This window comes from Lepidochelys olivacea, assembly GCF_965140295.1.
Source record: "Lepidochelys olivacea isolate rLepOli2 genome assembly, chromosome: 7".
Classification (NCBI taxonomy): domain Eukaryota; kingdom Metazoa; phylum Chordata; order Testudines; family Cheloniidae; genus Lepidochelys; species Lepidochelys olivacea.
The window spans coordinates 24512104-24535499 of NC_140417.1; the positions used below are offsets into that span (position 1 = coordinate 24512104).

The 23396-nt window shown below is 45.3% G+C and overlaps 1 protein-coding gene across 2 annotated transcripts in view; it reads right to left on the bottom strand.

Moving 5' to 3' along the window:
* The window catches only part of NCKIPSD (NCK interacting protein with SH3 domain), a 101200-nt gene that overhangs the window by 51740 nt on the left and 26064 nt on the right, over positions 1 to 23396 (bottom strand). For both annotated transcript variants that reach the window (XM_084633052.1, XM_084633051.1), the window contains exons 2-3: positions 8843 to 8955; positions 6566 to 6767 (exon numbers count right to left, since the gene is read on the bottom strand). In XM_084633052.1, coding sequence (XP_084489178.1) covers positions 6566 to 6767; positions 8843 to 8955 — 315 coding nt within the window. The remainder of the gene's footprint in view (positions 1 to 6565; positions 6768 to 8842; positions 8956 to 23396) is intronic.

The following is a 23396-nucleotide window of genomic DNA, read 5'->3' on the forward strand; positions in this document are numbered from 1 at the left end:
GATCAAGATTGGTCCCCAAACTCCAAAGCTCAGAGTTGTGCGGTCTCATTATTTTTAAACAAGTATAATATACTCCTTGAGAAAAAAAACTTTGCTGGGATGGACACTACTGTATATAGCAAAGCCCTGAAGAGCAGGAGCACAATTAGTTTATACCCAGGAAAGTAGCTTGCTGAGCATAAACAAACAGTGAGTTTTATAGCTTTTCCAGTTTCTAAGGCTTCAAGACTTCCCTATTGTGTCAGGTAGTCAAAATTAAATGGCAAAAAAACTTCATGAAAGGAGAGTTAAGGTTGCTTGGTGGTAGCTCGTGCCCTTCTAGAATGCTGAATTCAGCCACACTCAGACTTCTGAAAGCCAGGAAATACAGAGTTAAAATAAACACCTATATAACCTTAATGCTGCCCCCTGGAGCTAGCAACAGCCATTGGGAATTGTCTGAACTGCAGCTGCCTCAACTGTGTTGGGTGTTGCTGTATTGAATGGCGGAGGAATAGGCTGAAGTACATTGGAAGAGCGGTGACTGCGATATGAGAAGATCTGGGTCTAAGTCCCTCCTATGTGTGTTATCAAGAGAAGTGCATGTGTACCCTGAGGTTCCTGTCTGCATTATTTCAATACAGAATTGTGTAGGCTGTTGGTAGCAGGACACTGGGGCCTTCTTGCCATGGGTACTGGCAGTAGTGAGGTGGGATATGAGAGCAGACTGTGGAGTTAATGCTGGTTAGGTTTAGGTGGTACCCTGTGCGCAAGTGTGAAAGGATTATAAAAGGGTAGGAAGTGGTTCTTAAATGTTAAAAGTGTAGTATTCTGTCCAGAGAGCAGACTCAGTGTTTGAGGGTAGGGAGAGTGCAGGCAGCACCTGTCCACTACAGTGAAAAGGCAGTGGGAGTGTATGTGTTAGGGTGTATCAGGGCATAACTCAAAGAGGGCAGAATTAAAGTTATGTGGGCAATTACCTTAACTCTGTATTTCCTAGTTTTCAGAAGTTTGAGTTTTGCTCAACTTGACGTTCTGAAAGGGCACAAGCTATTGCCAGGCAAACTTAACGCCATGTTAAAAGTGTTTTGCCATTTAATTGCTTAATTTTTTAAATAGAAAGAGAATCATTTGTTGTTAGGAGTTAATGGTCATTTAGACAGTTGTAGTTCTCAACTATGTTCGGAGCTGATATGCTACTGGGGCTAGGTAATAATTGAATGATCTAGCTTTTCATCATCAGATCTCAAAGAACTTTACATCATTATCCATATTTTACAGCTGGGAAACTGAGGCACAGAGCAGTGAAGTGACTTCCTCAGGATCACCCAGCAGGCCAGTGGGAGAGCTAGGAAGAGTCCAGTCCAGTGGTCTTCCTACTAGGCCACACAACTGCTGTGTGATTCTTCAGTGCTCCTCCCATCTCTTGCACATTTTGTTACAGTGGGCTGGGGATAACTGCCGTGCTCGGAAACGTTTGCAATGTGTAGTTACCAACAGGGCCAGTGAGAGAGATCTCATCCTGGCTTTTGTCCCAAAACCTTGCCAAGTTTATTACTTTACGGTTACAGCAACTTTAAGCAATCTGGGGGGGGAGGAGAGAAAAAAAAAAAAAAGACTGGAGTGTGTGTGTCTCATTCCCTGCCCCATCAATCCCTGCAACATGTAGTCCCAGCCCACTTTTCAGCTCCCCTGACCCCTCCTAGCCCATAAAGCCATTAGCTGAACCAAAGAAGCCATTGACATGTAAGAAGTTGCTCCTTGCAGTTTCCTGTCTTACCCTACTGCTGCTTACACACATTGCAGGCAGCAGCTTACTGGAGGGTCACATACTATCTTGGCTATGTAGCCCAAAACCACACAATGAGCTGGGTCCCTTGCTCCCATTGTCAGCTGGGATTCTTGCTCCCACTTCAGCCAGGCTTCCCCAGCCCTGCCCGAGGTGCACCCAGTCTGCCTCTCCTCCAAATCATGTCCCTACTGCACACTGAACAGCCTCCCCACCCCACACAGGGGTGGTGTGTAGTTTATTTATTTTCTGAGTTTCAGCTGTGTAAATCTGTGTTACCTTCATTACCCCCCCACCCCAGATCTCAGATCACATGGAGGGTTAGGAAAAGGAGCTCAGACACCCCCAAAGAGGAGCATGATCCCCATATCCCAGAACACACAGTGGGCAGAGGGAGGGGACTCCCCCACATCACAGCATTCACAGGAAAAGGGAGAATTCAGGGTTGGCAGCCCCTTGCTACTAAACCCCCAACTTCCTGTTACCCCTCTCATCTTCTCACCCACACCACCAATATCTACCCCCTATTTAATCCCTCCCCAATCCCTTTTCCCTCTCCTACTATCCATTCCTATTTATCCCCCCATAATATCTGGATCACTCGCTGCAGACCCAAAACCCTCTCCCTCATTACCATACCACACTGTCTTGCTCCCTGAATCACCCCTTCCCGTCCTGTAAGGTCACAAACAGTCTTTTCTTTTCAAAAATAGTTTCATTGTCTTCTGAATATTCTGTTGTACTCAGATTGCCTCTAGCAAATTTTTTTGAGAAGTGTAGATTTTTACCAGATGTTTACAGTTCATTCTCAGACTTCTAACCAGGGTTGATTTCAAAGTTGCTAGACCCTGTGAATTTAATGAAATGCTGTTTTTTCCTTGGGGCTGTATCTCGGGAACCCCTTGCTCAAATGGCCCAACATTTGGATTACAATCTCCACCCTACACTCCCATGAGACACAACAAATTTCAAGACAATCCATGTAAGCACACCGATTCTAGAGCACTAAGAGGAGTCATCCTTTTAACAGGAAGGGCTTCCCAACCTTATCTAGAGCAGAGCTGGTGCTCAATTTTATAATACTGTATAAAACTGAAGGGAGAATGAAGGGGAGGGCCTCTACACATCTATGAGCAGCACAGCAGGCTCAGAGAGGTGGTAAGTGGCCTGTTCATCTCAGTGAGATGTTCTCAGCTGAAACAATACCTGATGGAGATGAATATAGCCTGAAACAATTCCTCTGAGATGTCTGAACTGATGTGATCATTCACATCAGTGGGAGGTGCTGGCACTTAAAATAGGTCAAAGAAAGAACCAACGGCTTGCCTGGCAGCAAGAGTCCCATGATGCTCTGCAGCTAAGTTAACTTTCAGGAGTGGAATTTTACTAAGGGCTCGTCTACACTGGCACTTTAGAGCACTACAACTTTCTTGCTCAGGGGTGTGAAAACGCACCCCTGAACACAGCAAGTTTCGGTGCTGTAAAGCGCCAGTGTAGACAGTGCGCCGGAGCTGGTAGCTATGCCCCTTGTGGTGGTGGGTTTTTTTCGCGAGCTGGGAGAGCTCTCTCCCAGTGCTCTGCCACAACCACACAAGCCACGCTAAAGCGCTGCCATGGCAGCCCTTTAACATTGCCAGTGTAGGCTAGCCCTAAGCAATAACCTTTAGAAATTGTCGCAAGAGATATTTTAGGAATATTAACCACAAAACATGCACAAGAGATATAACAACATTATCCCAAAACAGAAATAAGCAATGACTAACCATAAGGTACTGAGGCAATTGTAAAGTTATAAGGGAACAGAAATCTTAGAAAATGACCTAAGATAAGAAGTAGGCACCAAAAAGGAGGAAATAGACAAGGATTGGAATGATAAACACAAAAGGGTAATACAAGTATAACTGCCCTGAGAAATCAAGAGGAAGTAGAGACCATCTGCTGTCTGGACTGACAGCAAGTACAAACGGGGAAGGGCTTCCACAGCTGTTGGTACCTCATGCCTCTCTGAGTATGTGCTGTCTTCATTAACTGTTAAACCAACAACTACAGACAAAGCTGATTTATCTGAGGTTTGTTATTAATAAACTAACCTGGACTCAAGAGAACCCCTCTCACTAATCACAGTTGCAATTTTTACAAGTATTAGTTATCAACTGGTTATTCATTATCGATTAATTATTAATCGGTCATTAACAGTGTTCCCTCCCCCCCCCAGAGAGTTTATGATATGTGTCAAACACGAATGTTCTCAGCTCCTCACTCTAGTCTCAGAAGTATATTCTTGGTGCATATCAGTTTGAGCTCCCCATCCAAAGGGGAAGGACCTCCCCAGATCCTGACTCACATGGGGAGCGGGGGTAGGGAGAGGGGCTCAGACACCCCTAGAAAGACAAGCTGCCTCAAACCTGACTCAGGATGGGGGCAGGGTTGGATGGTCACATCCCCATAGATGGGCAGAGGCCTCTCACATTCTGGCACATACACACAAGTGCAAGGCTCACACATTACTGGGGGTCAGGGACCCCCAGATTCCAGCTCACATGGGGGATAGGGAGATGAGAGGAGGGTATAACCTAAGGTGTGTGAGCCATGTTCTGGAGGAGGCTTGCCTAAGTGAGGAGTCACATCCCTGAGGATGGGCCAGGGGCCCCCAGATCATGATACACACATGGGAAGGGAATGTGGGGCGGACAGATGTCTCTGGCCCTATTCTTCCCCACTTCCCCCATCACGGACAGCCATGTCCCCTTTCCCAATGTTCCATGCCTCTCCTCGCACTCTTTAGTCCGCAACCCCTCTTCTCTATTCCCATCTAGGTCTTCCACCCCCTAATTACTCTCCCTGCAGTGAGCATTTGCTTGAGTAGATTTTCCCCCACAAAAAGCGGTTTCAGCACCTTCTGACTATACTGCTGTCCTCAGATTACATTTCTGGTTTGATCTCTGTCGGTCTGCAAAAAATGTGTCAACTTTAAGAAAAGTTGTCTTTTCCCCCATGAGCTGTATCTGACAAACCCCTTGGTCAAATGGCCCCAAATTTAGATCTCTGACAGTACCCAATGTCTCCACGAGGTGCATCAAATTTCAACAAAATTTGATTAATAATATCGATTTCAGAGCACTTAAAACAAACAGAAAGCTGGCCTTAACCTTAACGCTAGCAGAGATGTTGTTCTGCTATAATGCTCTAGATTTTTTTTTCCTCCATAGGAACTGGTCCTCACATAACTACCTTAGGCTGGTGAATTGAAGCGTCCAGCTACACTCTCTGTTCAGTTCAGCCTTCGAGAAGCAAGGAGGCAGCATCACTGTTGAACCACTGTAAACCACCCACCAAAATCTTGCCAAAAGTTACAGTATGTGCAAAAATAGGACTTGACTAGAAACCCGTAGCAGTTAAAAGGTGTCTCTTTGTAAGCCTCTGTTCCTCTCAAACACCACAGAAAACGGTTTAAAATGCATTTTTCCCCCCAAAGCAGCTTTACAAGCAGAAAGGAAGAAATTACCTTACAGATAAGGTAGTGTGGCTTTTGCTTTTTTGCATAAGGTGGGGGAGGGATATTTCTGCTCCAATTTGTATTTTCATAGCATATCAGAAATATCCCCATCCAGGGGTTATAATTATAATCTAATTAGTTCTTTCAACATGGGCAAGCACATTCTAATGAGAACACACCCAAAGTTGTCAGTCTCTCATCCATCACAGATGGGAACGGTGCCCTCTCGTTAAGTCAAAGAATTTATGTTCTTTGGACCTTCCCTGCAGCCAGGTGAGTGCAGATTTACAAAAGAAGCTGGGAATTACTTGGAGGTTTGTCAAGCCATTTGGCTAGCCTAAAAAAGCATAGCTAGTTTTCTCCTTTATCAGAGGGCTTTAGAATTGGGTTGGTTTGGTTGCCTACAGGGGCAGAGTACTGGGATAGAAAAATAGAGGATTTGTTAGGAAGCCTGTACACCAGCCCCTTTTTATCATCTCCACAGACTTATGTTTCCTGATTAAGTCAGTAACTAGCCCCTCCTATCAGCAGTGATGGGGTAATGGTGGCACTATAAACACTCATCTTGGACAGATGCAGCAACCCTATACCAAAATGTGCCATCTGTCTGACGGGAACTTGCATCTCTTTGCTATCTCCCATCATGTAATGAGTTACAGAATCTATCCCAAACAATTGCTGCTAAGTCTGTCCTGGCCAGTCTCTTTGAAAACTTGTTGACAGCTCACAGTAATTTTGTTCCATTTAGGTAGAATTCTGCTTTTAAGTCACATTTCCTGTGTTTTCCTCCTCTAATTTGTTACTACTAGGGATGTTCACAAGAAAACAGGATGTTCACAACCTGAGCAGAGGAATAAGCAAACATACAGATGAATTCCTAAGGAACAAAGATCCTGTTTTTGTGCAGATTTAACAAGGAGAAAATTAAAGCACAGAAAAAATATGACCTCAGCAGAACCGTCTCTAAAAACAATGTATTTCAAAGTATTCTCTGAGGACTCGGCAGCTCTTTAAAAAGGTGTCAAGAAAGAGACAGTAGCACAAACTAGAAAAGATCTTGCACGTTTACATAGTCTTGTATCCTCAGTGATCTCAAAGTGCTTTATAAATGTAAAGAATACACAGGGATCATACCAGCCACGCCTGGGATGGGACACAGTAGCTGTATAGTAGCAAACAGTGAAGCTACACTATAGTTCAAGGCAACAAGTGCAACTGAAACTGCACAGGGAATATTATGTATGATACAAGAGGGAGGGAACCTTTAAATAAGAATCTAGAAGAGGCCAAGATGCCGTTACCTGGTAAAGGCCTTCATCATCCTCTTGGATCTCCGTGTTTGGCAGGCTGTGGTGTCGCTCATAACCTGTCCGGCACATGCCATTGGGCTGTCGTGCTAAATCCAAATGGTGATCACTGGAGGATGGGGTCATAATCATTCCCTGACTGGTTGGTGAGTGACCTTTGCGTGACACAGTCTCCTTCCGATGATGGATCAGTTTCCTGGCAAATGGAACGGGAACAGGGGCATTAGGGACATGGGTGAAGCGCTGAAGTCAGTACCCAATGCCAAGAAGCTTAAGTCTGAAACTGGACTGTGGCTACAATAGACATCTCCATAGTGAGGATCTTTACTGAAGATAGAAAAAGTCCAACTCCATGGAACTACTGAGGAAGCACCTCTCAGAGAGGAAGGAAAAGTCTTTGTAAAAAGCACATTATTTGTGAATCAGGGTTCACAGGTGACATATCTCCACTTCATGGTATGGAGGCCTAGTTGTTATGCCACGAGCTTTAGACTTGCCTGCACCTTAGCTCTATGGCTCCCTTACAATGTCCATGATTGTTTGATTTGAGGTGAAGCAGAGATGCCTCAATCCATAACTCAAGGTATCAAAAGTCTCCTAGCAAGCAATTGTTAATGGTGTATTACAAAGACACCATGCTCTGACATCCCTGTCTCAAACACTAAGTTTGCTAATCCCAATAGATTTACATTTTTAAGCAATGAAGGAAAGAAACAAATACACCAAATCGTCAACATGCCCCTCCCAGCGAAACTCAACTTCAGCAAGCTCTGGACACCAATTCAGCCTCTCTCCACCTTTAAATGACACTTCCTTTGTCCCCCAGGAGTGGGCTATTAAAGGATCACCCTGCAATTGCTGCCCGCTGAAGGTAACATATCTATTCTTCGTATTCTATACAGGTTGTTATACTGTCCTCAGTACTGTAGTGTCTCAGAGCCTTATGGAAGTGCATTAAGCAATGTGGCTGACCTTTGTCATGTGTGGATCTATTCTCCCTCAGACCCTCTCCCATGGAGAAAAGCGTGTGTACAATGCAGTGATCTGTCTGGACTTTTTTTTGAGGGATGCAGGGGGTTGAGGTCCATTGTTCGCAGTGGAGAAAGTTTCTAGAGATGCCATTCTCCAAGCCAACCACCACAAATTGTGCATTTGTGGGTGGGTGGGTGAACATACACATACAAAAATCATCAGTGCCTATGGAATCAATCCCGTTTCATCTGGAGCATTAAGCACAACTCAGACCACCCAATGAGGGGAGGTGCAAGCCATGCATGATGCAGTGACCACCACTGTTCAGATGGGTTTTTATTTCAGGGCAGGGGAATTATATGTGATTCTACTAGCTGCACAGTTTCCTTTACATGATGCATTTGGCAAATTCAGCCTTGAAACCACTTTGTAGCAATGTCAAGATGCTGAAGTATCACTTCTCTGAGCTATCTTCTAAAAAGTGCCTAGTTGTTTCAGTGCCACTGGCTGGACAGCAGCTGCAGAAGGTACAATTACTGTGCTATCATCAGGAAAGGCAGAGTCCTCACCCTGGGAGGAGCAAGGGCCAACAGACAGAGAGAAACAAGGAGTCTCTAGACCTTAACACTGCATCACTGACTTTAGGGGAGAGATGTCCTCTTGTTCATGTTTTAACCACGAGCAGATTTAAAGATAAGGATCTAGAGGCCAAGTGACCTAACAGCCTGGGGGCAGGGAGAAAGGAACCAGTGGGGCAGCTGCATCTGAGAGGGCAAAATGGAATGGCCAAAGAAGATGCAAAATCTCTCCCCCAAACCCGGATTGCAATTGAACCAGAGTATTCTCCTCCTCCCCCCATCTCCCTCGCACTTGTAGAGAGAACTGCCAAGCAAGCCTTTAGCCGATGTGACACTCCAAGCCACCTGCAGTGGGTTAGATTAGCAGACAGGTGCCCAGTGAGTTGGAGAAGCTGCTTTGCTTAGAGGAAAATGGAATTGTGGACAGAGATTGAGAGGAGACGCTGCAGTGGTGACTGAAGACTCATCTGTCCATCACCTGGCTCTCACATCAGTGAGTTGGAGGGCTCCCCAAGTACTTCAGTCCTTTGTTTACTTAACAGCAGTGGTGTTCCAATTACCAACTGCCAACCCGGCCATCCCTTATTAACTACACCCAGGACTGGAACAGTGAACAACCTCCTACCGTGGCTGTACCACTACGTTCACTCTTTCCCTGCCTCTTTGGGACTCGACAGCTCAAGCTCTTTTCCCATCTGTCCCAGCTATTGGCTGTACTTACTGGAGAACATCCCTCTGCTCCAAGTTGTATTTGCCTCCATTCTTCATAGCTGCATTGTGGATAGCCTCAATAGCTCGGTCAATGGACTGCAAAACCACATCTTGTTCCAGCACCTAAGGAACACAACACGCTACACGTTACCAGGTCTTCATTTTCAGATTCCTTTCCATCGTACTTCACAGTAAGTGAAGCTGACAGCATAAGAAATCCCCAGGAGCAGACAGTGCAGAGAACTCAGATGACTAATGGAAATAAGAGAAAGGCTTCATTTGTCCAGAACCACAGCATGTGATAACCAGTGTCAACTGTCCTGGTCTGTTCCCTACCTCTTTGAAGAATCAACTTTTAAAAAATTTATTTTTTTTTAAAATGTGCAGGTGTACACAAAATGCACTGTCTATTCAAGATTTATTGTTACAGATGAAAAACACACCACAGCTCCATGCATTTGCCTTTTGGGCCCTGAATTCCTACAATTTGTTATATGAACATCAATTGCAAAGAGCATGGAACAGCTCTTCAAATCAATTTCACATTCAGATTGCCACAGAAAGCTTTTGAGTTTCCACTGCAACACAATTTATTCCATGCTTATTCCCTTCTGCTATACTTTTCCACCTCTGGAGTAACATGCACACCAAGTATCTGGAGAACTTCTCATGCCAGTTCAAACAGTACCGTTTGCTCTTTTATTCACATTTTTCTTGCGAGTTTTCTAGTTGCTGCTGAAATGGCTTTTCCAGATTCCCACTCAAGTCATCATTGTATCATTTGCTCTTCTAGCTACACGCCTGCCAGCCAGTTTATCACTTTTTTTGTTGACAGTACCAGCTTTTCAAGAAGAAAAACAACAGAAAACATCTAATTCATCAGTCAGACCATGTTCAAAAGCCTTGGAACAGGTTTAACTTTGTCATTCTCAAAACCAATACTGCACCTCACCGGCAGGATTTAAAACCGAAGCAGTTTCCCCAACCGTGTTGAATTACAGTTCATTCTTCCTTTAACATGACTTGGGACCTTCTATTCCCCAGTGCTTTTGCACCATGGCTTTGTCTGTTTAGACTTCAAATCCTAGATCCATTTCTCCCAACCCACTTAGCGGAGATGGAGGCAGACACTATGCTACAAAAACCAGACTAGGTGCATATCCACAAAAGGCAGGTTGGACCAGAGCCAAATGGCTCGCACTACAAGGAATGACTGGAATGAAAGGACAAGAAAGATTCAAGTTGGCCTCTACGCTTGAAATATTCCTAAACTGTTTTGTACATTAAGACTTTACACATATTCAGCACTTCCACCTGAAGTTCTTTAAGTGCTTTACAATCATTACGCAAGGCTCACTTTTAGGCACAGGGCAACTGAAGTCCAGGGTAGACTGTGTATTGGTGAGTCATTTGTGCAAGGTCACAAGTCAATAGTAGAACCCTGAATATAGATAGCCCAGGAGTATTAATTCCCAACTGAGTGTGCTGACCATTAAATAACCATGCCTGTGTTCTTAGCTCAGTGCATGTGGGTTTTTTGGTTTTAATCAGGCATTCACTCCATCTGTCTGAATGCTGAAGATCTCCTTCATTTTTCCTTGCTTTACCCCCTGCCCACATCACAGCAACCATTTATCTGGCCAAAGAGCATTCGGAAGCTCATCAAGGATGCACCTTAATTGGCCATGGGGGGTTGCTACAGAGCAGCACAAGGCAATCCCTCTCCACAGCGGGAGAATGCGCTGCCTCCACAGCACTGGTGTGCGTGCTCCGATAACACACTGTGTATTATTTATGCATTGATTAATTACTAAGCCAAATGTGTATTTACAGCAACCTGCAGACAACACTGAAAAATGCCAGACAAGGCAGGGAATGAAAGTGCCTCTCTGAAACACTTCATTTTTTTCAAAGGGACCATTTTTAGTTTTCTTGTAAAACAAGTGATAAGGAGAAAACAGCAGGGGAATTGGTTTTATAGGAGACAAATCCAAAGTATGTTAAAATAAAAATATCTGCTCATTAAACACCACAGATGTGGGCTAAGCTACCTCAAACAGCCCAGCATGCACCCTGGGAGAAAGCCCCCCCAACCGTTCCCCCTCCTAGGCAGGCTTTTCCACCTCTAATGAAAGATCTAATTTAAAAGCCAAAGCAGGGCTTACTTGAATATATTTAGAGCAGTGTTTGGGAAGGAAGGAAGGAAAGGCAAAGCATTTCAGAGACGGCATTTCACGTTCTGAAAAGATAGGAGAAACCTTAGGTGAGCTGTGTTTCCCCTCTGGGGCTGGGAAAGTATAACAGTAACGAAACCTTCAGTGCCCTCCTCAGGGTAGGGAGGGCTACTTCTCTGAAAGCTGCCAACATCTCCTCTTATAAAAATGTTTTAGTCCCTCCACCTGCAAAGCCCCTGCACTGCTTCCAAATGTCCTGGCTGAAAAGTGTGATGCAGCACTTGCCACAGCCCCTCAATACCACCACTGAACTGGTCAAAGGGCTCGTATCAAATGACGCACTCAACTCCCTGTATAGCCATTCGCTGCGTCAAACCGCACAATTAAAACAATTCTCAGGGTTTACACAAAGTGTGCACCACTGCCAAATCTTGCCACTGCATGGTTTTATGGTGATTCATCTCACCCTCCACAAGGCCCAGTGCTTTTAGTTAATCACTGCTCAGTTACACCTTCACTTAGACTGGAAGCTCTTCAGGGCAAGGACTACACCTTTGGTCATTTGAGCACCATGCTTGCAGTGCTGTATAACTATGTTGCATACCTTCTGCTGATTGGTTGCTTGCTGCAGCCTCTCCTTCCCCCTACATTCCTGTGCCCTACCATCCAGCTAATCCCCATGGAAAGCAATGAAACAACAAAATCAAGGTACAGAACTAACTTGAAATTTGCAATCCACCACACTGTTAACTCTATTTATGTGTTATATATCCCATTCTCTTACCTAGGGTTGCCAACTTTCTAATCGCACAAAACTGAACACCCCTGTCTCACCACTTCCCCAAGGCCCCACCCCTGCTCGCTCCATCCCCCCTCCGTCTGTCACTCGCTCTCCCCCACCCTCACTTGCTTTTACCGGGCTAGGGTGTGGGAGGTGGGTGAGGGCTCTGACTGGGGGTACAGGCTCTGGGGTGACGAGCGGCTTCGAGTGAGGGGGGTATGGACTCTGGGATGGGGGTGCAGGCTCCAGGTGGGGCCAGAACTGAGGGGTTCAGGGTGTGGGAGGGCTCCGGGCTGGGGGTTAGAGTGTGGGGTGTGAGGGCTCCAGCTGGGGGTGCAGGCTCTGGGGTGGGGCTGGGGATGAGGGGTTTGGGGCGCAGGAGGGGGCTCTGGGCTGCGGGGCAGGGTATGTGTGAGGGCTCCGGCTGGGGGTGCGGGCTCTGGGGTGGGGCTGGGGATGAGTGGTTTGCGGTGCAGGAGGGGGCCGGGCTGGGGCCGAGGGGTGCAGGAGGGGGAGTGCAGGCTGCCACGTCCCAGTGGCCCCTAGGTGCATGGGCGGCCAGGGAGGTTCCATGTGCTGCCCTCACACCTGCAGGTGCTGCCCCCACAGCTCTCACTGGTCACGGTTCTCAGGCAATGGGAGCTGTGGAGCTGGCGACAGCATGCAGAACCTCCCTGGCTGCCCATGCACCTAGGGGGCTGCGGGGACCTGGCAGCCACTTCCGGGAGCCTCACGGAGCCAGGGCAGGCAGCCTGCCTTAGCCCTGGGCCCCCGCTACACCACCAACTGGACTTTTAATAGTGGAGCTGCCAGGGTCCCTTTTTGACCAGGTGTTCTGGTTGAAAACCAGACTAGCCAGGAATGGCAAGCATAAGTCACTCCTACATTTCTTAATCAATCAAAACGGCATTGGCAAGGCTCCACTGGGAGAAGAGAGAAAAATTCTGTGCAGTCGGAAAGGACCATGGATTCTGTAAAGGCAAAATTCATAGTTAGAATTGCAAATGTCTTAGCTACAAATTCTTTCCCCCCTGTAACTTAACCAGCAGCCATCTCAGAAACTCAGAACAATATTTGCACTTAAAGGTCTATTCTACTTCCATTTTCTCTCTCCTTTTTCCACTGTACTTTAAAAAGAGCATTACTTAGCATAGTATCTGTGGTTCTTTGAGATGACTGCATGCAGGTGATTTATGGGGCTTGGGAGCATGAGGGCAGAATTTCTGAGCAGTAGTATCAGCTGGGGTTTATGCACACTGCTAATGCACATGTAACCCACACTAGCATAGCATGGCTCTGTAACACTCTGCTGGCTGGACTATACAGAGGTTTACGAATCTGCTACAGACTTTGCTCTAGCAGGTCTCAGTTCAGGCAGTCGAAACTCATGCATTTAGAACCAGAGGTGTGGAGTCTGACCTCCATTGCTGACATCTCCCTCAGAGGCATTCCATTATACAATCATTCCCTCCATCCTGTGGATAATAAGGCATAGTCCCAGCCATCACTTACCATATGCCTACACTTAAACCACTGCAGCTGTACCACTGTAGCACTTCAGTATAGACACTTACTACAGCGAGAGGATGGTTCTCCCCTCCCTGTAGTAAATCCACCCCTCTGAGAGGAGGTAGCTAGGTCGATGGAAGAATTTTTGTACCAAACTAGTGCTGGCTACATGGGGACTTAGGTTGGCTTAACTATATTGCTCAGGGGTGCGGATTTTTCACACCCCCGAGCAACATAGCTGGGTCAATCTAACTGTCTAGCGTAGACCAGCCTTTATCTTCGATCAAGCATCTACAGTAAGACTGAAGTAGTGGGAAGTAAGGCAGGTAGCGTGTATCCCTGGATGGATGTATTGCAGGAGGGCACAGTGTGATGCCCATGCATTTGACTTAGACCAAATCAGCAGGCCCACAACAGTATGGATCCTGGATCATGGAGCCCTAAATATAACTAAATGGTCACTGGAACTATAAAATTCTTGTTAGCTATTGACTGTACGGGCTATGAAAAGAACTGTGTAGACAAGGAAAGGTAAACTTTCCTGAAAGGGAACGAGGGCTGACAGGGAGTAAATGGACACACTGACTATGGTGACCAGAAGAAAGTGAGTGGGTGGTTGAAGCTGCAATCTTATATATCCCCAGGTGGGGAAGTGAATGCACAAGGATGCAGCAAGGCATACTCACATGTCTATTCAGATGTTCCTTGCTTTTCTAACCACCTACACGGAAATGTTGTTGTTGTGGTTCTGCGTTTGTACAATGTAGTGGTGGACCATGACTGGGCCTTCGAGCCACAACTATAAACAATAGTGCAGGCAGTGTTCTAAGAAGAAGAATCAATAGGATACTCTTAGCTAACATGGATGGAGTCAGACTGATATTTTAGAGATGTATTTGTGATGAACTGGGAAAATATTTTGATTAATACTGTGTGTCGCTCAGTTTCCCTGTTCCATTTTGTCCTGCTGCCTGCTCAACACATACAGCTAAACCAAAGGGGGCTGTAGAGGTGCCAAGCAAGGAATGTAAAACAATGACACAGAGAAGTCAGCTTCAATTGCACAGTTGTAAAGGAGTTAAGATAGCAATTGATGGCTCCATCCAGGCTAGAATGGGGTACCTTCCCCAAGGCTGAGATCAAAGGAGGCAAAAAATTTAAGAGACCATAGAAAAGGGAGAGGGGATTTTGGGTCAGAAAGGAAAAGCTGACAGCTGGGAAGACTCACAGAGATAGGGAGAGACATATGATGTGAGCAGGCTGCTAAACCCTGCTAGAGACAGAGTTAACTGGGATATGAGGGACTTATGAAGGTGTAACTAATATCAGTGTAGGCCTTTTACTGTTACACTTTGCTCTAAGGGTATGTCTACACTGCTATTAGACACCTACAGCCAACTTGGGCTTGCAGGGCTCTTTAATTGCAGTGTAGACCTCTGGGCTCAGGCAGTTCAAACTCTGGCATCCTATCACCAAGCCCAGAAGTCTACATTGCAATTAAAGAGACCCACGAGCCCGAGTCAGCGGACGTGGGCCAGCTGCAGATTTTTAACTGCATTATAGACATACCCTAAATACTTTGTATCTTTTGAAGAAGCTATTTCTATATCACTGCAAACATACAGTGTCACAGACACCCAGAGAAAAAGAGCTTTGGGTGCCAAACCCAGTTGGACCTGCTGAAGTAGTCACAGCTGATGCCCAAGGGCTGTAATCCAGGTCCCAGTCAGAGCAGGTGAACTGCAGAATTCCATCCAAGGAGTTAGGGTACATCTACACTGCAGTTAAAAACCCACAGCTGGCCCATGCCAGCTGACTCAGGCTTCCAGGGCAAGGCTGTTTAATTACAGTGTAGACTTTCAGGCTTGGACTGGAGCCCGGGCTCTAGGACCATGAGAAGTGGGAGAGTCCCAGAGCTTGGACTGCAGCTAGAGCCAGATCATCTACACCACAAATAAACACCCTGCAGACAGAGGCCCATGAGCCTGAGGCAGCTGGTATGGGCCAGCCATGGGTGTCTAACTGCAATGTAGACATACCTTTAAAGGCTTGAGACCTGACACTAGGTGGTGATGCACCTGATAAGATCCATAGATGGGACAGTGGTGCAGCTAGCCTGGTAACCATGACAGTAGTGACTGAGATTTTATCTGAAAAAGCATTTATACTGATTGTCATTCCAGAAGAAGGTTGCACTAGAAGAGAGATTAATTGCAAGTTTCTTGTTAAATCAATTAAAAGAAATTTCATCAGAGAGACTGTGCACTACAACTGGCCTGGCACCTAGGCTGGACACCAAAGGCAAGCCAGAGGGAAGAGCAGTTAACTTTGACAGTCACTGCCCCCACTAGTAATAAGAGGTTGAACTAGTTATACCTCAGTCTATAGCCTATAAAATGGGGCTCCTCAAAACACATGAATCTCCTCTTATGCATGTGAAATTCATTTAACAAACAGGTTACATTTAAATCATGCACTTTAACAGTATATAAGAATGGAGGTTTCCTTCTTTACAGCGTAGCAGATGGAATTATAGAACCTTCAATAAATCAGTATTTCTCTCTCTCTACTAATAGCATGAGCAAACAGGAAGCATGTCGCTAGAGCTGGTCTGCAGGCTTCCTCTTCCACCCTGTAGCATGGATAGCAAACATTATGATGGGGGAAGGAGAGGCAAATACAGATCTACACTTTGTACCACCATGCACAGCCGATCACTAACACATTTCAATCTGTGACTGGAGCAGCGCACCCTTCCCAGATCCCAAAGGGACAGGGATGGACATCAGTATGCATTTCTCATATCTGACATCCTCATTCTGCTGAGGACACTTTTGTCTTAAGGAAATATTTAAACCCCCTTGAAATCCGATTTTTTTCCCCACTACTGAAAAATAAAATCCAGAAGGTCAGTATCCTTGCTATCCCTCTCCCAGTACTGGGAAGAGAAATTTAAGTCGATTCAGGGTTTTAGCATTTCTCAGAAAACCCCAGTGCGTGTACTGTCTACAATGGCACTATAACCTTTCCCCTCAACAGTCCTCCCTCCCTACTTCCCCAATACCACCAAAATAACTTTCCTCCTTCCTCATTTTGCGTTCATCTGCAAGCGTCATTCTGCAAAATGCCTGGGGTCTTTAAATGCAATCAGAATGAAGAAGTTGTTCCGCAGTCCAGAATAACCATACCTTTCAGACAAGCATTCCTCTAAACAAATAGACTCTTATGGGCTGACAGTGAACATGGACTACAGCCATGCTCTGTGCACACGCATGTGTGTAAGATTTACATATTTACTGCACTGGCCCATTACAGATATGACAGGCCCTGCAAACTCTCCCTTCTAAAACAAGCTTTTCCTTGCCTTTGGGAAGGTTAGACAGAAGGTAACAATATTCCATCTCTTCCAGTCTCTCCCAGTTCTTCATGATCATGGGGACATCTGATCATGTGCTTTAGCAAAGTCAGTTCGCACATTTCAGTGCAACTACTTCAGTGCTACCAATGCTGGAAGAGATAGCATAGAATCATAGAACTGGAAGGAACCTCGAGAGGTTATCTAGTCCAGTCCCCTGCACTCATGGCAGGATTAAATATCATCTAGACCATCCCTGACAGGTGTTTGTCTAACCTGCTCTTAAACTATGGAGATTCCACAATCTTCCCTAGGCAAGGACAGGGGTTCAGATGATTTTACCGTCAAGTCATTGCTCAGGGTCTCCTGACAGTAGTATGAACACCAAGCCCTCCATTAGCAGCTTAGCTCTGGTGCAGTAGCACTGTTGAAATCAGAATATTTATTTTTCCAGTGCAGATGCATCCAAGGACTGACAACACAAAACTAATTCTTTGTTACCCAAAGATTAGAGATGGACGTTACCTAGGAAAGATAACAGCTTGAGAAAGTCTTATTCTTTAATATTTGTGCTAACAAAGCAGCAACAAACTCATCCAATAACCCAGCAGGATAATGACTATGTCAGATACAGTATTTATAACTTATTACAGATCAGACCTGCACCCTTTACACTAACATAATCTTCAATGAAATATAAGATGAAGAGTTTAAAGAAATGACTGAAGCACTTCACCCTGAATATGCTCTTCAAAACCGATTTAAATTCACATATCCACTACTAGACGGCAGCGGTGAAACAAGAGAACAAATTAAAGAACAAAAAGAATCCACATCGACACAAGAACAAAATGGTAAGTCAATCTTGAGAAGTGACCTGTGATGGTTACAAACACCTACACAGGGAACAACAGGCACCTTCTTTCAGCTATTGTTTCTACAGCTGAAAAGGAAACTGGAGACCACTGTGTTTGCTGAAGATGCCATTCAAGAATGAAGAGAAAAGTATGAGATGGTCTTTAATGAAGCTATGAAAAAGGACAGAATTCCTCAAGGACAATTATTCTAAACTTCTGACATATGGGTGTTCGGCATTCTATTTAAACTTCACTGAAAAAAACCCAACAGTAGTAGTAGTAGTTACAGAAATCCAAAAACTCTTCCACCACCACCATTAGCTTCCAATTTAATGGCTGAAAAAGGAGGATTGATGCCCCAGCTCCTCAGTGATATTTGGGCTCTATCTGCATCCAGTTACCACAAGTATGTTGAAATGTCTACAAATCACAAGGAAACTTTGGTCAAAACACAGTTGTCATACAAAGTGTGTGCTAATTTACAAAAGCAGTTGAAGGTGGTTTTAGAGGTACTTGCCATATTACAGCTGATGTAGTCTCAGTTGAAATCTGTCTTGAATTGATTAGGAAAGAACTGGATCTACACAAGGAGAAAACTAAAAGACTATTCACAGAAGCTATGGAACCTTTCCATTACTTGGCAAACATGACTCATCCTAAAGACAGAGGTCATAGGATGGAGTCCACAAGAGGAATCAACAGCTGAAACATGGCTGATGGAACCTAAAGCGGAGTTCCTTTCTTCTCTTCTATCATTTAAGACCCATATTTCTACCCAAATCTACGTTTAGGAAGGAGGCTGCAGCAAAATGGTGGAAAATGGAAGGTAAAATCATGGTAGACAGAACAGCTGAGTTTGAATGCTGTCATTTTTCAAAAGAACTCTTCTGCATACCCAGCTCAGCAGCTATCGACTGTGTTTGCAGCACAGTAGGATTGGTCGAATCTTTGTAGCAAACTAGGGCTGGGGGAAAAAAAAAAACAAAAAACAACAAATGGTAAAATTATATCAGTATCTAAGGTCAGGCACAAAAAACTGGGGAAGATACAAAGCTTTATTGGGCTTTATTGTATACTTACAGAATTTCAAGCTTTTCATTTTAGACAATTTTATGTTTGAAGGATACGTTTACACGATCAATCACATGCTGTGGATTGTGCTTTATTTAATATCATTTTGCATAGAGTTTTTTTTTATTTGTGTCCCTTCCCCCACCAGTCATTTCTCTTCCCCCCGGGGTGGGGGTGGGGGATTAAAAAAATCACAACCTTGTGCTGCTGTCAATGCTCATATTGCCGATAACCACAGGCACAGATATTAGCAGCAAGTTCTACAGCTTGGTTCAACCATTTCAAGAGAGGGTCTGACTTGACAGGAGAGAGAAGGGAGAAAAATAAAGCTGACCTCACTCCCCTGAGCCATTGCTTGCTGCTAGATCGATAGCAACCATCAGCAAGCAGTTATTATAGGGAAGCTGCCAGCAGCCTCACAGCACCTCTATCACCTGCAGGGCTGGCCAGGTGCAGAAAAAGAAAAGCTAGGGATTTGAGAGACAGGAATCAATGAGGGTGGCAAATAAGCTGTGGATTTAGACCAGACAAAACCTAAGTCTGCCACATGGAGCACAAATGTAGATTTCAGGTATATGCTCCATAAACACAACCGTATGTACTTTATTAAAGCCACCAATGAGGAAAAGGCACTTCTTACCGTCAAGGGGCAGATGGAGCGGAAAGTCATCAGTTAATGTTTTTTTGGACAGACGTGAGAATTGCACACAAAGAACAGTAAACTAGACAGAAAATCCCAAGGACCTTTTTAGCAGCTGTTGTCACAGAACCCTAGGGCCTGAGAGAAGACTCTGCTCCTTTCTACCCACCTTTCATTAACATCAGCACAAACTTTAAAGAGGCCATAAGAAGTTCCTTAAACAAGGATTATTCTGGATTTGAGGATCAAAGACACCCTGCCAGCTAAAGGACCAGTTAACGGTCAGGCTGGAAAAGGAGCCTCCAGTGGACTGGACACAGATTATATTCAGCATGCAATCTGAGGGTAAATCTGCACTACAAGTGTTACAGTGGCACTGCTGCAGCTATGCTGCTGTAGTGTAAACACTTACTATGGCATCGAAAGGGTCCCCCCCCCCACTGCTGTAGTAAATCCACTCCCTCAAGAGGCAGTAGCTAGGTTGATGGAAGAATTCTGCTGTTGATGTAGCTTCATTTACAGTGGGGGTTAGGCTGACGTACCTACATTGCACAGGGGTTGAAATTTGTCACAGCCCTGAGCGACAGCTAGATTGACCTACGTTTTAGGTGTACACCAGGCCTGAGAGTTTACCTACAGAGAGGTCTAATTACGACCCTCCCAGAGAGGCCCTCATCTTGATGGGGAGATGGTCACTACAGTGTTCATATTGTGTTTGCTCTGTATATATACTGTTCAAAGCCAAACCAGCAGGCAGCAGAGACATCTGGCAAACAGCATTATGTAAGTACATGACACCATCTGATCCAGGAGAGTAAGGCAAATCTGAACCAACGTACAAAGGTTGTGCATAAATGGATCTATAAATCTGCCCATAGCAGATGCGAAGAAATGGTGCAGCGACAAGCTTCATGCTATGAATTTTTGGACGTGTCCTGCCTTAAGATGCCAGTTGTCCACATATGGGAAGATGATGGTGTGATGGGGTTCGGTCACAGAGATCCCCTTGGGACTGTCACCTGATGTGCTGAAATTACCTCTGAGCCCATTTTCCCTGCCAGCTTGGGACTCCAGCACCCTGCTTTGTTGAGCCAGACATTCTAGCCTGCTGCAACACAGACCCAGGGTCTGGGCCACGCCCCCAAAGTTGCAGACTAACTAAAAACAGCTCAGCAGGTTACCTGTCTCCAGCACCCAGCTCCCAATGGGATCCAAACCCCAAAGAAATCCATTTTACTCTGTGTAAAGCCCTTGTTAGTTACATCAGACATCTCAGGTGGTAAGCAGGGGTTTTCTCATGACTGTCCACTTCTTTTGTCCTGCTCCATCCCCTTTTATAGGTTTGGCACAATGCGAGAATCTTGTCTGTGCTTGTCCCCACCCCCACCTCATCAATGGAAAAGTACAAAGGATTAAGATGGATTCCAGTATCATGTCACAAAGATCCCTTGTCTCCATTCTTCCTGGGTTAGCCCACAAAGCATACAGGAAGGTTTGCAGGTAAATAAAACATTTACAACCAATTGTCCTAGTCAATGGGAGCCATCAAGATTTTAAACCACCATTAATGGCCCACATTTCGCTTAATTAAAAGAGGACCTCAGAATTATACTGCATATCTCTAGCTTCAGATACAAAAATGATACATGAATGCAAATAGGAGGAATATATTCAGTAGTTTATAAACTTTGTTATGATACCTTACAAGAGGTCTTTTGCATAAAGCATATTCCAGTTACATCATATCCACACTCCTAAGCATATTTCCATAAAACATTATGGAGTGCAATGTCACAGATGAATAGTGCTGCTACTACAGGAAACACAGCTGCAAACTAAAGTATCTTTTGGTTGGAGTGGAATATTTTTTCCACTGGTATGCCCCGACTCTCCCAATGATGAGAATGTCAGGTCCAGTTCCATCAGCAGTGCTACCAGTTCGGATGTCAGGAAGCTGTAGCTAGCAGATGGAATGGGAAATGGGCTCCTCCTCTGGAGTGGTTTAGGATATTGAAGCTTTAGGAGGCTGCATCTCATCGCTCTGCACCACCGGTGTCCATGTACAGGGATTCTTAATAACTGGTGGTTTCTGCTGGGGCTATTACAGTACTGCCTCTGACCAAGCAATCATCATCAGTACAAATGATTCACAGTCCTTAGCTCCCAACACTTTGTCTTAATCAGTATTGTGTTCGGTATTGACGATGTGGAGAGTGGTACTGAAGGGGCCTTGCTTCTATGTGCCTTCTGATCATGACCACAAGGTTTAGGACAGGGGTCTCAAACACGCGGTTCGCGGGTTATTTCCTGCGGCCCGCCAAGCCCTCTGTGTCCTCCCAGAGTTATTTCCTGCATGCTGCCAAGCTCTCCTCCCACCCTGCTGTTTAGCAGCGCTTAGTGCTCTCCAGGAGGGAGGGGGGAGGAGGTGGAGAAGAGGCGGGGCCGGGGCGGGGATTTGAGGAAGGGGTTGAAATAGGGGCAGGGAGGGGGCAGAGTTGGGGTGGGGACTTTGGGAAAGGGGTGGAGTGGTGGCAGGGCAGCAGGGTGTCATTGATGCAGCCCTCGGGTCAATGTACTAGTCCTCATGTGGCCCTCATGGTGATTCGAGTTTGAGATCCCTGGTTTAAGAGGACTTAAGTCCCTGTGTCCTGGGCATGAGGACTCACCTGACTTGGACAGGGTTGGGGAGGGATACCTTCCCTTCGTAGGTCTAGAGGGAGATCTGTTTTTAAGCTTATGAGAGTGCTTGTGTCTTACTGTCATGAAAAGGCCCAGACGAAAGGTCCTTTGCTCCAGTTATTTCTGCTCCTGAGTCAGACACTGAACTAGGAGGTGAGCTCTGATGTCTCAGACCAATGTACAGAGGGGTCTCCTCTGGATTTGGCCGGGGCCTGATGGCATGTTCCAAAGGTGTTTCCAGAGCTGGAGTTCTATTGCCTGCCGCATCTGGCTCGGAAAGGAGTGGCAGGTACCGTACGTAGTGCAGATATGAACTTTGAGGAAAGAGAGGCAGTGCTAGTGGTCACTGCTGACTAAAAAATAATCGGAGGCAGGAACCACAATTCTTAAAGCCCAGAACACTGTACATACTCTAAATCCTGCATCAGGAGAGCGGAGAATTCCCCTGGGGCAGAGATTTTAATTATCTAAACTGATAAAAGCTACTAACAATAGCAACTAACTGTACAAGAACTTTGAAATATTTAAAAAAAAATTGTCAAAGAGTTTCAGTTCTGGAAATTCCGACTCAGGCCATGTGGCAGTAAGGAAGAACTTGAGAGGTTTCTGCACTGCCCCCTAGGCCCTCAGCATGGAGCACAAGGAGAGCAAGGGATTAGGCAAAGACCCATGGATACTAGTTGCTAAAATTCTCCGGTCTCAGGTGCATGGAGTACACAGAGAGACCAGCACTCAAAGAACAACTATTTGACAATGGGCTCTTCAATCTAGCAGAGAAAGGTGTAACATGACCCAACTGCTGGAACTTGAAGCTAGACAAATTCAGAATGGAAATCAGGAGTAAATTTTTAACAGTGAGGGTATATAACTATTGGAACAATTTACCAAGGTCAAGGTGGATTCTCAATTACTAGCAATTTTTAAATCAAAATTGGATATTTTTCTAAAAGATTTGCTCTAAAATATTTTGGGGGAGTTCTCTGGCCTGTGTTTTACAGAAGGTCAGACTAGAAGACCACAATGGTCCCTTCTGGCCTTAGCATCTAGGAATCTATGAGTCAGTTATGAGCTCTAGGATTCCAGCCAATTAATGATAACGTTGTGGGGAAGGGGGTCTGGTAGGTAGTTGCTGCACATTAAACGTTTCTGTCAATTGGAGTCTCATTAATCAACAGTGAGACCCTCTGAAACAAGAGCACAACCTGGGCTGACTGTTATCCTTACTTTTAGGACCAGGATAATATCACTGCACAAGTCAATAAGCCCTTAACAAGCACATGTGTGCCCAAGTGCAGGAGCAAGTTTTCAGAGTAAAGATTAAAAAGGTGGCAGCGCATCTGGGGTTAAAATCTGACAGATGCCACTAAAAAAGAAAAGTTCATCTTTAGGCCTGGCGTGCCACTGTTTCAATTCCCTGCCATGCATTCTTCGGGAAGCCACTACACCGGAGTTAGGCAAACAGCAATCCCCAGTCTTGGAAAGAAGTGAAACGTCTGAG